The following is a 12,637-nucleotide window of genomic DNA, read 5'->3' on the forward strand; positions in this document are numbered from 1 at the left end:
CAAACGAGGTGAATGTGTGGGTGTGTGTAAGCCTGCTCGAGTGTTGTTTATCAAGGACATGCACATGAAATTAAGTATCTGCTTCCTGCATCGTATTTCCTGGGCTGGTGATTGGCTACTGAATACAAAATGTCTGAGAGGTCAGGGGTCACAGCATGGGGTAGGAGACGGCAAAGTAGTTGAGCTCTGAGTGGATGAGCTGTCTGTAGCGAGAGTACACCTCCTCCAACTGCTCATCCTCTTCATGGGTCTCGTACTTGTTGGTGTAGATACGCACCTGAAGGTAGGAACGTGTGCGAGTCTGTGAGAACTACTGGGCCAGTCTGGGTCTTTTGAGTACCTCAATGTGTTACCACAACTATCTGAGATGAGGGAAGACCTCATCTCCCAGGCAGTAAACCTGGTTTCTGGTCAAACATTTTATGGTTGGGTTCCTCTACAAGCGCAACTGGAGGTAAACATCAAACTGTTATTTTCCAGCTGCCCTGCCAATCGCATGCTAGGGGAGTGGTTTGACTTTTCCTTATACCAGTTCCCCCCAGATCTGCCCCTCTTTACCTTGATGGTCCTGAGGCAACACTTTTTATCCAGGCGTTTTTGCAGCAGGAAGTCTAGGAAGCTGATATGGAGGAAGGCCCAGACCTTGAGGTAGACCAGCCGTGGACACAGCTGCACTAGATCCAGAATCTCCTCATCCACACTCTCATGACTGTTGTTCAGGTCCAGGGTCAACTTCTACTCCAGATAGATACACAAAAGAGACAACAGGAGGAAAAAAAATGCAAACAGAGTTGAAGGTGAAATATACATTTATTCATTGTTCATCATTGTTTCATTGATTTGTAATGTGTTCACTGCATTTTAGAGTTACAGTATGAGAAAAGCCTAGACAAACAACCCTGTGAATAAAATAAAACAAATAGAATAGATACCACCAAATATCTATACTGTATGTATTGCTGGTAAGGTATTACCCAAATATACACTATGCATTTAACACCCATCCACTGACCTGCAGGCAATGGCCGTACCAGGGCAGTATGCTGGAGAGGGCAGGCTTAACGCTCCAGTCCTGCTCACTGAAGTAGCAGCTGGTCAAGCTGAGAGATCTCAAAGGGATCTCCTTCAGAAGGATCTGGCTCAGATTATTCAGGCTCAGGATCCGCTCCACTGTGATCTGGACCCGTAGATCCGGACAGTGGCGGGCCAGGTGGACCCAGGCATCACCTGAGATCATCTGCAGGTGAGGCTCATGTACGTGGCAGCGCACGATAAGGGTACGCAGGGAGCCACCACCCCTGAGATTTTGGCACGCCACAGAAAGAGCAGCCAGCAGTTCATCAGACACACAGCTGTAGTTCAGAATGAGGGTGGACAGACCTCTGAACCTAGGAAGAAGTGGATGAAAACAATATATTGGCGGAGATAGTTCTGGCATGCCTTGGCTAACACGTCACCTCATCAGCTGATGTCACCACATGGAGATCTTAGATTCCTATGCTTCCTGCCTTGTTATTATTGTATGTCTCTGTGCCATGCTAGCTATGCTCCAAGGTAGGTTCCCCTTAGATAACCACAATGCCAAATACAAACCTATTTCTATTGCAATACATGGTTAAATCAATATGTCTTGACAGAAAAAGGGATACATTGGAAATGTTCACTTCTGTTCCCTTCACTTTGTCCTCAAGCCCACTACTGTACCTGTTCATGACATGGGCAAAACCTGGAGAACCGTACACTGCCAGCGGCTGGGAGAAAAAATCCTCCAGGTTCAGGCTGATGATGCCAGGCCTCCGGCCCAGGTGGACATGCTGCTGTGCTGCAGCCACGGCCTCCAGCACCTCCAGGCCCTGGGGGAGGTTGAGCCGGGCTCCCCGCAGGCTCAGGTGGCCCAGGCGAGAGCCCTCCCTCCTCAGGTAGAAGGTCAGGCTGCGGACAAGGCCGTTCCTCACGCTGCGGCACCAGACGGCCCGGTCCAGCTCCATGTGGTTGATGGTGAGGGAGCGCAGGCGGCCACCTGTCTTGCGCAGCGCAGCCAGGAAGGTCCTCAAGGTCTGCTGGAAGCGGCGGGACACCAGGGAGTTGAGGGGGTGAGAGAAACGGATCTCCAAGTCCTCCAGGTAGTTGCCGTACGCTTTGGCATAGCAGACCGCCGTCTCAAGCTCTGAGCGCCGCGTGCGCGAGATGCGTCCGGAAAAGTTGAAGGTCCGGACTCTCCAGAGGGAGGGCGAGTGCATCACATGGTGCCAGTGGCGGCAGACGAGCATGGCTCGGACACGGTCACGGTCTCGCAGCCACCAGAAGACCTGACGCAAACACACGTCTGGAAGGTAACCCCAGCCACATCTAGGCTGATCCTCCTCCTCATCGTCATACTCCTCTTCATCCACCTCTTTCATTCCCTCCTTTTCTACTTTGGCTTCCTCCTCTTCGATTTCCTCGTCTGAGAGTTGTTCCACAGGATCCTCCGGGTGATTCATTTTAAAACAAAGGGCTACAACTGAACTATCAGATTTGTATCTATCAGAAACAAATGATAGATACAAAAAACTATTAGATTTTTATCAGAATGCTTCCCTGTAGTGAATAAGTTCACCTACTTGGATCTTTTCTGAAGCTTGACTATGAAAACAGGACAAACTATGTCCATTTTTGCAGTCACTTGCTCACTGTTAGCTAACTGTGGATAATGTCCTAAAACCACAACCATGCTTTTAGAACATGCACACATGTATTGTCACAATGTCAAGCCTTTATGACATCACAGTGTACAACCCATATACTGAAGATACACCCATTGTTAGCAATAGGGGCCCTAACACAAATAGCAACAAAGTAGCTAACTTTTGAGCACAATTCAAATTTATTTCTATTTTTATGTTAATACAAATGTTAGTATAATTATATGATAAAACAATGAGCAGCTACAATGTATATGTGGTCATTGTGAAAATGTTTTTAATGGACATGACTAATTTAGAGCTTGGATGCCTATGTAAACTTGTTTTGAAATAACAGATTTTTGTTATAAACTTATGTATTGCATCAGAACAATTTACTAGAACTAGTAAATTCTGGTAGAACTTTTACCAGAATTACCAGTTACTGTATTAATAACAATCAGTTGTATTGTCTGGGTCGTCAACGTATTCTTTTGAAACGGTGTTCCCTTCTCTTCTTCATTTCAAGCTGGCGTATATCTGACATTTAGCCTGAAAACAAGGAAAGAAACACAAATAATTTACAGAAGCAATCTTCCGCAATAATTCCTCACTTGCTGGTACATTATGTGCCTATCAGTGGTTAACGAATAGCATAAATAGCACTCTTGGATCAAAAAAACATACTGGTACCTTATGCCATTTCAGAGTGACCAGAGGGAGGGCCAGGTGGCAGTGGGGACAGGTGCTGATCTGATCCTTTTCCCCGTCCCCTCCAGCGGCCACTTGGCCTTGGCCAAAGAAGGAGGCGGACTTCAGGCTGTTGCTCAGCCCAGAGCTGAGGCTATCCTTCTGGATCCCGAGATGGTCCTCAACCTCTGCCTCCTCTTGATAGAGGTCACAGGTCAGCTAATGGCCAGAAGAAGTAAAGAGGGATTGAGACAGAAACGATGTGTGTATAACAATGTATTTGATCAGTTTGATAACATGGTATACCTGATGTTGGTCTATGTGCTCAGATGTGAAAGTCTTCATGGAGCTCCTACATAGCACAGATGTGTCCTCTAGGGTGGAAACACATGTAAAGGTCAGACTGTTTTGTATTCATTCTGCATAGGAAGAGGACATTTGATTCTTGCTAGCCACTCACTGTAAAATATATCTGGCTGGTTAAATAAATGGGAAATAAAACCGATGAAGAATAAAATAAAAAAGAGGGCTAAATATTCAAGATGTATATCTAGATATTGTCTAGACATTGAACTGGTGGATTTATACAGCCACTGAAAGATGTCAAAGGCCCACCAGTACTGACTCCGGTCTAGCACAAAATTGGCCTTACTCTTTGTAAGTTTAGGGGTGGAGTCTGCCTGGAGGCAGATCTGAGCATGTTCCAGCTGATCCCTGAGGGTGACGTAGCGCCCACAGCCGGCGCAGAGCTCCGTCCGACTGCCACATGTGAGACTATGGTCTGCAAGGCTGCTCCAGGGCACTTCCAACTGGCAAAACTCACAGCACTGCAGCCTTGCATCACACTCATCTGACTGGAGAGAGACAGAGAGACAGAGAGAGATGAGGGGGGTAAGGAGATGGACATTCATGTACACACTCACAGAGAGGCAGCAAACCAACGTCAGACTACCTTGTGGTCCATAAGGTGGCCGCTCTCCACCTTCTTGTGGCACTTCGAGCATTTCACCTAAGGGAAGATGAATAACGTTTACTTAATGTACTGTAGGTGATGTAGTGTGGAAGGATAGTACTAGGTGATGTATGAAACCTCTGTGTGCTGGTCAACACGGTGCTGGTCCAGTTGCTCTCTGGGGACAGGTTCATCACAGTCCGGACACAGGCACAGGAAACGCTGACAGTGGGATTCGTGTAGAGCAAAGTTAGCCTCCGCCACCTGTTTGTTGCTGCATGTCAGTGTGTATGAAAGAGAGAGATATATGAAGGGAGATACATGAACATAGAGTAATCTATGATACTGTCATGAGTCTTAACTGTACATTTTACATTAGTCTGGTATAAGCTTGTTAATGGCGATGTTTTATTTTCGAGCAATTTCAAGCACTTTCGCTTTCGACTCAGTCATTACACAAATCAAATGGCAAGACAAATAGTGTGGCTGAGGATTGCCTATGAAGACTATTTCAGATTGATCGATTTCGGAGAATATCTCACCACTGTCCACAGACACGCATCTCCTCCGCGTTCTTCTTTACCTCCATACCCAGTGTCTAACTTTGATAACAACCAAAACTGACTTTCAGTTCTCTTTTCAAGCAAAAGAAACCTAAGGCACGGAAGATTGTTGTTCACAACGCGATCACTAGATGGCGTAGGTTAACTATGAAATAGAAGGAAGCGTTCACAGTGGGCCACAACATTTAATATTTATATCTTAGTGGTAAATTTTCTACCACATTGGTGAGGTTAGAAACAAAATGAGCACTGATAACATGTTGTCCACAGATTACAGTTTTGTATTTATGTGATGTTTTGAGTCACATGACTCAAACGAAACCAATCCTTTAATCACATGACTCAAAACTAAGGTTATGTTTTCAGTAAGCGTTTATGCTGTAAGTGTTCGCTCAAGTGTTTGTGTGAAGGAACGAGAGTAATGTGTGATTATCCTTTACAGTCAAACAACCAGATATTAGTTACAGAGAAGTGGGAATACTATGCATATCATGTGTGTGTGTGTTCTGCCACCACGGTAGAGACATGATTAAAGGATTGGTTTCCTTACTAACAATTTTTAGACCGTTGCTGTAGGTGACAAGGGTTGGCTGGTTCACTTCATAATTCTGCCTCAATAATCATCACCATTCTGTCAAGCAGTTGCCAGTCCCCCCCCCCCTCCCCCACCTCTCTCTCTAGTTTACATCAGAAAGCTTGAAAGTGTTTTAAAGTTGATAGATTTCTGTTCCAGTAGTTTAGGGACCTGCAGTTATGTCACAATACCAACAGATTTGACTTGCAGACACACACACACACACACACACACACACACACACACACACACACACACACACACACACACACACATACACACACACACACACACACACACACAGAGGAAAGAGCTATCAACCTGTCAGTCTCATATGATTAAACTGACCTTAGGTAAACCCATATTACCAGGGCCGGGCCAAGCCTTTATGGTTCCTTAAGCAGAATTGATTTGGGGGCCCCTCGGCATCGGCAATTATATATATTTTTTCTTAATTACCGTATTTCTTCTATTAAATGTATTTATTTACACATAATTTTTTCCTCATTTTTGTTGCGCCGTTTATTCGAGGGCGGCGTTTATTTGAGGGCAGCGTTTAATCGAAGAAATACGGTATTCTAGGCTAGCTGCGCTAGCATGCTAACGTGTTAGTTCACTACATTAAATGTTCTTATTACACGGCTGTTCTTAAAGTCTTTCAAAATTGTAAATGGAGGCTTTGACTACGTCCCTGCTCATGGTTACTTATTTCAGACACTTTGTACAGGCTCATTTATGTAGCCAGCGCAATAATTTAGAACGGTGAAAAGACAGTTTTGCTGCAATGACGTAGTAGGTGTCCGTTATCACCCGATAATGGACACCCCTGCAGCCAATCAGAATAGAGTATTCAGCAGCAGGGACGTGCACAGGTACGGGCCATTGTTGCCCGGGCAACAGCCCGTTTGCCCTGATTGGCTGATTTGCCCCTCTGGAAAATTAGCCTAAATAAACCTAGTAAAGTAAAGTTAAATAAAATGTAATTGCAATATCATCCAGTTCTGTGTTGATTTATTTTGCCACCATAACTTCAGCGTTGCCCTCTGCCCCCAGTCACATGACATTGTTTGTATTCTCATGCCGGTGAACTGCGAGTGAAGCTCGAGAGGGAAAACCCTTCATCTTTCACGTGACTTTTTGAAGTCATGGAAATAATGTTGATTGCTTTTTTGAGCTTGTGACTGCAGCGGGGAGGAGGAGGGGTGTGGGGTGTGTGTGTGTGTGGGGGGGGTCATGTTAGAGCAATAGCCCCTCCAAATGTCTGTGCACGTCCCTGGCCCTGAGAACTAGAATCAGTTTGCTATAGCTAAGCTTGGGCTTTAGTTTAGCAAGCTACAGTAAGGTGGCCCTTTTTGCCCAGAGAGGGAGTTTATTATGGGATAGCTATTGCCTACAAACTAAACAACTGGCGGACCTGCAAAGAAAAAAGGTTACCAAGGCAACCCCAGAACCAGCAGGACCAATTATAGGCTAAACCTCTCTGTGCAAAACTTCCCCGGATATTAGGAAACATGGCCAAAAGAGACAGAACAGCATTAAACAAACACAACTAATGAATAGACAAGCAATGTGTGACTCCTATGGCTTTGGAGGAAGAGATTTGATTAAAATTGTCCTCTGGGATTTTCTCAGCCTTCCGCGCATGTCATCCACCCACACACATCCCAGTTATACACACACCGACGCACATGAACACACACACACACACCACCGCAGGGCTCTCACTCTGTTATTGCCAGAGCCCAGGCAGGGTCACAAGCTGGATCAATACCAAATAGTTTAGAGTGGACGATCTATCTGTGATTGTCCAGATCTCTATTGACTGGCTTCTGCTGTGCCCCTCAGGGTGAGAATGTGCACGGCCATCGATCTGATGACATGGTGGTGCGGTCACCCCCAGTAAGAGAACTCATTTTCAAAAACAGACTCATGGTTCACCTGTGTAGATGTTTGTGTGTCGGTGTTTGAGAGTATCAATGAAACGCTGTAAATATCACCCAGAAATCCTTCCTGCTCTGGCTTGTTTTCTGTGCGCACTTATGTGTGACTAAGGTGAACCTGATTGAAGCTCAGGTTGCTCAGTAAAGAGCTCCCCTTGAACTGGTGTCCCTATATTTAACACTTCCCTTGCTTTTTGTTTCCTTTCCTTCTCTATGCTTCTCCATACTCTACTCTTCTCGACTTCTTCTCCTCTATACTGTTCTAGGCGTATCCCTCACCATGGCAACAGCTTCCTCCCACACAGTGCATTCTTACACACACGCACGCACAACACACACACACAGAGCGCTCAGTCTAATATTTTCTTTTACCCTTCTCTGTCTTTGCCCTCCCCCTATTAAATTCCCCTTTACTCTCTCTCTCTCTCTCTCTCTCTCTCTCTCTCTCTCTCTCTCTCTCTCTCTCTCTCTCTCTCTCTCTCTCTCTCTCTCTCTCTCTCTCTGTCTCTCTCTCTCTCTCTCTCTCTCTCTCTCTCTCGCGCTCTCTCACTCTTCATCTCACTGCCATTCCATAGCTGATGTTGGACCAGTCACTCGCTGCTGAGAAATGTTCACTCCAGCTTGCAAGGGATCCTTGGGAGAGTCAAGGTAAGCCTCTCTACTTGAGCCTGGTCTAAGGACAGCAGAAAACACACAATGTTATTCTTGTCAGGATAAGTGTGCTGTGGTGGCACTTAGCTGAAACCAGCCAGCGCTGCAGGAGAGAGGGCTGAGAGGGAGCATGGTAAACTGTTGCTACGTTAGACAGTGTTTGTGTGTTGATCTGATTGAGTGAGTATTTTTGTACTAAATGAGCACATGCATTTCTAAACTGTTGCTATGTGTGTTTTTACAGTTTTATGTGTACAGCAGATCTCTGTGTGCGTTTGTGTGTGTGTATGTACCGGTGTGTGCGAGAGAGAGAGAGAGAGAGAGAGTGTATGACAGTTTGCGTGTCTCAGTGTGAGATCTGCCCAGCTGGAGCAGAGGAGCTGTGAGAGTTGTGGGGGTTTGTCTGACACCAGCCACACGCGCACAAAAACAAGTGAATTACAGAGCCACAGAGCAGGTCAGAGTATTAGAGCACTGCAGATCAGACAGGAATAGCAGTACTTCCTCATCAGGCTCACTCCTCTATCAGCCAGCCAGTCCATAGTCTCTCCTCTCCCTGGATCAGAACATGCGTTGACCATGGTGGTTCGAATACACTTGGGTCAGAGTTCTCTAATTGCTTCATGTCATTATTCTCTGTGCAGCTCTGGCATCTATGGTCTACAAAGTCTTTGTTCCTGACTGAGACATCTGGTAACTGTTTAACACCCAGTAAATCAGGCTAAAGCTTTTTGCGTGAAGTTGTAGGGCATGGCTGGGTGTGTACGTGTGCACGCACGCACACAAATGGTTCTGGGATTGGGAGGTGGGCGAGTGGGTGTGTGACAATGAGATCTGTGCCAGTGTGAGAGGATGGTGTTGCAGTTTAGTGTTTTGTGGTGTAAAAGTGAGAACTGAGGGTTTGAGGATGGTTGGTTGTGTAGTTGAGCATGTGTTGGTGTGTATGTGAGACCTTTACACAAGTGCCCCCTCCCAACCCACCCTAAGAGATTCAGTTCCTATTCAGTGCAGGCAGAATAAAGTGTGTCATGGCTATGAAAGCCAGAGCCTGTTAGATAAGGGCTTTGATTGATGGATCCATTTACACAGATGAATCAGTGGAATAGGGATGAGGAACATTAGCCTTATTACAGAACATCAGGTTCAAAGGTTGACCAGGAAGACAAACAAACAGACAGACAGACAGACACAGACACACAGACAGGCAGGCAGGCAGGCAGGCAGGCAGCCAGTAGCTAGCCAGCCATGCCTCCCTGACATTGTTGTTCTGCTGATTTGCTGTTCTCCGCTATGTTTTCTCTGCTCTCATAGTTACAAAAACAGCTGAAAATAGCTGTGTTCTAATCTGATCTCTTCAGGTGGACGCACGGCTTCCAGTCAGCCACCTCTCTATCGTCTGTTCTGCAGACGATAGAGAGGTGCTCAAGAGGGAGGAGGGGGGGAGGTGCTCCACTGATGAATAGAGCTGTTTGTTAGACAGGTACCTAGGAACAGGTATCTATGTTGGTACGGTATTACCACAACCGCAGGGCATTCATTGGGAAAGGTGTTAACGTTTGCTAAACGTTTAATTCACGTCTCTCCTTGGATACATTTTTTTCTCATCTTTGTATAGCAGCTTCACTTGTCTTCCCTCCTTTCTCTAGCCTCCCTCTCTCCTCCCTCCGTCTGCGGGAGTGATTTTCCACCTCAAGCGCCCTGCTTGTCATTCATCCCCTCTCACGATTGGCCTGTATTCAATCTCATGATCTCTCATTTCTTCTCCCTTCTTTTCTTCCTATATCTCTCTGTCTCTTTCTTTCTCCCTCTCTCCCTCTTTGTCCCTCTCCCAATTCTACTTACCATGCTCTATCTCTCTCCATCTTTATCTCTTGTCTCCCTTTCTGTCTCACTTCCCATTGCTTTCCACCGTCATTCCCTTCTCTCTCCCGCCACATGCCCCTTGTCCCTCCCTCCCTGTCCTTTATCCTTCATGGTCTTCATTTCTCTCTGATTATTCCTTTTTAAATCTTTCCTGTATAGTACCTTCCCCTCCCTTCTTAACTTCCACCATCTTCTCTTTCATCTCCCCCCTCAATCCCTCCACCTCCCTCCCTCCCTCTGCAGAAGAGGGGATCAGTGTAAACTTTGATATACTGTCAGATGCGTCACCCCGGCAACAGGAGAGCTTTTTTTGAACTCCTCCTTCTCCTCTCATTCAGAGGTGTGGTTTTGTCTGCCTCTTCAATTTCACTGCCATCATTCATATGCACAGCCAGTTTAGGGTGCGCTCGAAGAGGTCTGTGCATTTGCCTGAGTGTGTCTGTCCGTGTACACGCATATATATGTTTGTGAGGTTGTGGCATCAATGTGCTTGTGGCTGCGGAGTGTGCTGCATTCATTTACATTTACATTTAGTCATTTAGCAGACGCTCTAATCCAGAGCGATTTACAGTAAGTACAGGGACATACCCCCCGAGGCAAGTAGGGTGAAGTGCCTTGCCCAAGGACACAACGTCATTTGGCACAGCCGGGAATCGAACTGGCAACCTTCTGATTACTAGCCCAACTCCCTAACCGCTCAGCCACCTGACTCCCATTCAACACGAACAGCAGCAGGCTGTCGCAATCAATGCAGGCCAGAAACTGCTGGGGGCATTGTAGAAGCATTGGGGGTGTGGGGGCGTTACACGGGGAAGGGAGAGTGTGTGTTTGAGTGTGTGTGTGTGTTTGTGTGTGTGTGTTTGTGTGCATGTTTGTTGAGCTGCATAAGCATGGGGGGTGGGCCTCCTGTCACTGTGATCCACCAGTGCAGAGCAGAGCTGCGGGAAAAAGAGGGATGAGTGAAGAGAGAAAGAGAAACAGGATGTGATGTCATGAGGATTGATAGAGAGCAAAGAAAAGCAGTGAAGAATAAGAATGTCAGGGGGGAGGAGTGAAATGGTAGCAAATAAGAGTTTAGAGTAGAGACTCCACTGTTCACCAGCTGTAACTGAATTGGAGATGTTACAAGAATACTAGCATAATTAGCCACTACCAGCTAATTAGCTTATAGTATAATTAGATCAGTATTATTTAAGATAGTAGTGTTAAGAGTAGCCTAGTTATGTTACGGATATAATTAGCATCACCAGTTACAGTAAGCAGGGGCTTAGACAGACATAACATTCGGGGCTTAGCCCAAACCTACATCAGACCTTGAGTATGCTTCATTTAGCTAACAGCTAGGGACATAAACATAGAATGTCCCTAGCTGTAGCATTAATTTGAGCGTAAAAAATACAGTTTTTTGAGCTTAAAGTAATGACTGTAGTAATTCTGTCATTCTGAATATATGATTAATCAACAGGCAATTTCAAAAGTTTATTTAATAGCTAGATTTTATATCTTTACTCCTCTTTTGGAAGAATCCAAAAATATCCAATTAATTTTGCCGACGTTTTGCCATCCTGCTGTCACTGACTGTCACTCAGAGTGGACCATCAGACCCACATACCCCCTCAGTTAGTCAGAGCTAGAGACATTCACTGACATGCTAGAGACACTACCTTTATTTTGACTGTTTTGACTGTTACAGCATGTTATGAAAACAAACACATCACACACATTTTTTTTGGTCAACATATTCAAATTACATTCGAGGCTACACTCAAAAGGGTCGGGGCTGCAACCCCGGAAGAAATGGCTGGTGACCCCCCTGCAGTTAAGTAGGCCTACTGTTGATGTGGGGTGTTACAGTGTAAGGTGGTAAAGCAATAGTTTTGATATCATATTTATTTTTGCAAAAGGTGTTCCCACAGTAGATGAATGGTGTTTGTGGGGGTAGTGAAGGTACAATAGTAGGCTTGCCGTAATTACGATCTTGATGGAGCTATGATCAGAGATGTTGATGTGCTGGGTGTTGAGTCAGAGGTGGTCTTGGTGTCAGTAGTCTCCCTACATTAGACAGCGGTGTGTCATCTAGGTTAGTCCCCTCCAAGAGAATGACAAACTACTGGAGCTGGTTAGATAGACAAGCAGGGGAGTGTTCATGGAAGGTGGTGTGGGGGTGCGGTCAGGTGGGGTGAGTGGTGATGCTGCTGGTGGTGGTGGTGGGGGGTACATAATGGCTGTTTCTGCCCCTTCCTCCCCCCTACTCAACCTTTCCCACTTCTCCACACTCAATGATTAACCTTGAGTGGATTGCTGCTCTGGCGTCAGGCCAGATCTCTCTCTCTCTCTTTTGCTATCCCCTTCTCTGTCTCTCTCTCTTTCTTTGAGACACACACACAAAAACACACACAGTTCTCCTCACCATCAGTCTTTCCCTTGCCGTGTCTTGAGCCCTTCATGTCCTTAAATGTGCCCTGGCAGCAGACTCAGAAGCACTCCAATTGAGGGACAGACAGAAAAAGACTGTACGAAAGATAAGCTTGAAAGCTGACCTGCATAAACTTGACACTGATTCCCCAGCCTCTGTATGGAGCTGTCAGCATTTTAACTGGCTTTGTTTGTGAAAGGTGTCATTCTGAATGCATGTGTGTGTGTACACTTTGTTTTCGTAAATGTACGTATGACAGCTGGTATCCAAAACAATGCTAGTTTAATTTCAACCTGTGGTATTACGTGACCAGATCGGATGAAAA

At 45.8% G+C, this 12,637-nt stretch overlaps 3 protein-coding genes across 3 annotated transcripts in view; 1 reads left to right on the plus strand and 2 right to left on the minus strand.

Annotated features, from left to right (window-relative positions):
* Positions 1–3: 3 nt before the first annotated feature.
* fbxl8 (F-box and leucine-rich repeat protein 8) lies at positions 4–2,809 on the minus strand. The gene is made up of 4 exons (XM_062473459.1): positions 1,705–2,809; positions 1,013–1,388; positions 559–735; positions 4–277 (listed from the first exon to the last, which is right to left on the minus strand). The coding sequence occupies exons 1-4, from the start codon at positions 2,481–2,483 to the stop codon at positions 149–151; spliced, it is 1,461 nt and encodes a 486-aa protein (XP_062329443.1). The 5' UTR covers positions 2,484–2,809; the 3' UTR covers positions 4–148.
* A 130-nt stretch (positions 2,810–2,939) lies between these two features.
* Positions 2,940–5,072, minus strand: xaf1 (XIAP associated factor 1). The gene is made up of 7 exons (XM_062473977.1): positions 4,848–5,072; positions 4,444–4,579; positions 4,306–4,362; positions 4,006–4,207; positions 3,660–3,727; positions 3,357–3,572; positions 2,940–3,215 (listed from the first exon to the last, which is right to left on the minus strand). The coding sequence occupies exons 1-7, from the start codon at positions 4,892–4,894 to the stop codon at positions 3,183–3,185; spliced, it is 759 nt and encodes a 252-aa protein (XP_062329961.1). The 5' UTR covers positions 4,895–5,072; the 3' UTR covers positions 2,940–3,182.
* A 2,849-nt stretch (positions 5,073–7,921) lies between these two features.
* The window catches only part of rap1gap2a (RAP1 GTPase activating protein 2a), a 48,727-nt gene continuing 44,011 nt past the window's right edge, over positions 7,922–12,637 (plus strand). The window contains exon 1 of the mRNA XM_062473969.1: positions 7,922–8,030. Within this exon, the coding sequence (XP_062329953.1) occupies positions 7,990–8,030 (41 nt within the window). The 5' untranslated portion in view covers positions 7,922–7,989. The remainder of the gene's footprint in view (positions 8,031–12,637) is intronic.

The sequence above is a fragment of the Osmerus eperlanus genome, chromosome 11, assembly GCF_963692335.1.
Source record: "Osmerus eperlanus chromosome 11, fOsmEpe2.1, whole genome shotgun sequence".
Taxonomy (NCBI): domain Eukaryota; kingdom Metazoa; phylum Chordata; class Actinopteri; order Osmeriformes; family Osmeridae; genus Osmerus; species Osmerus eperlanus.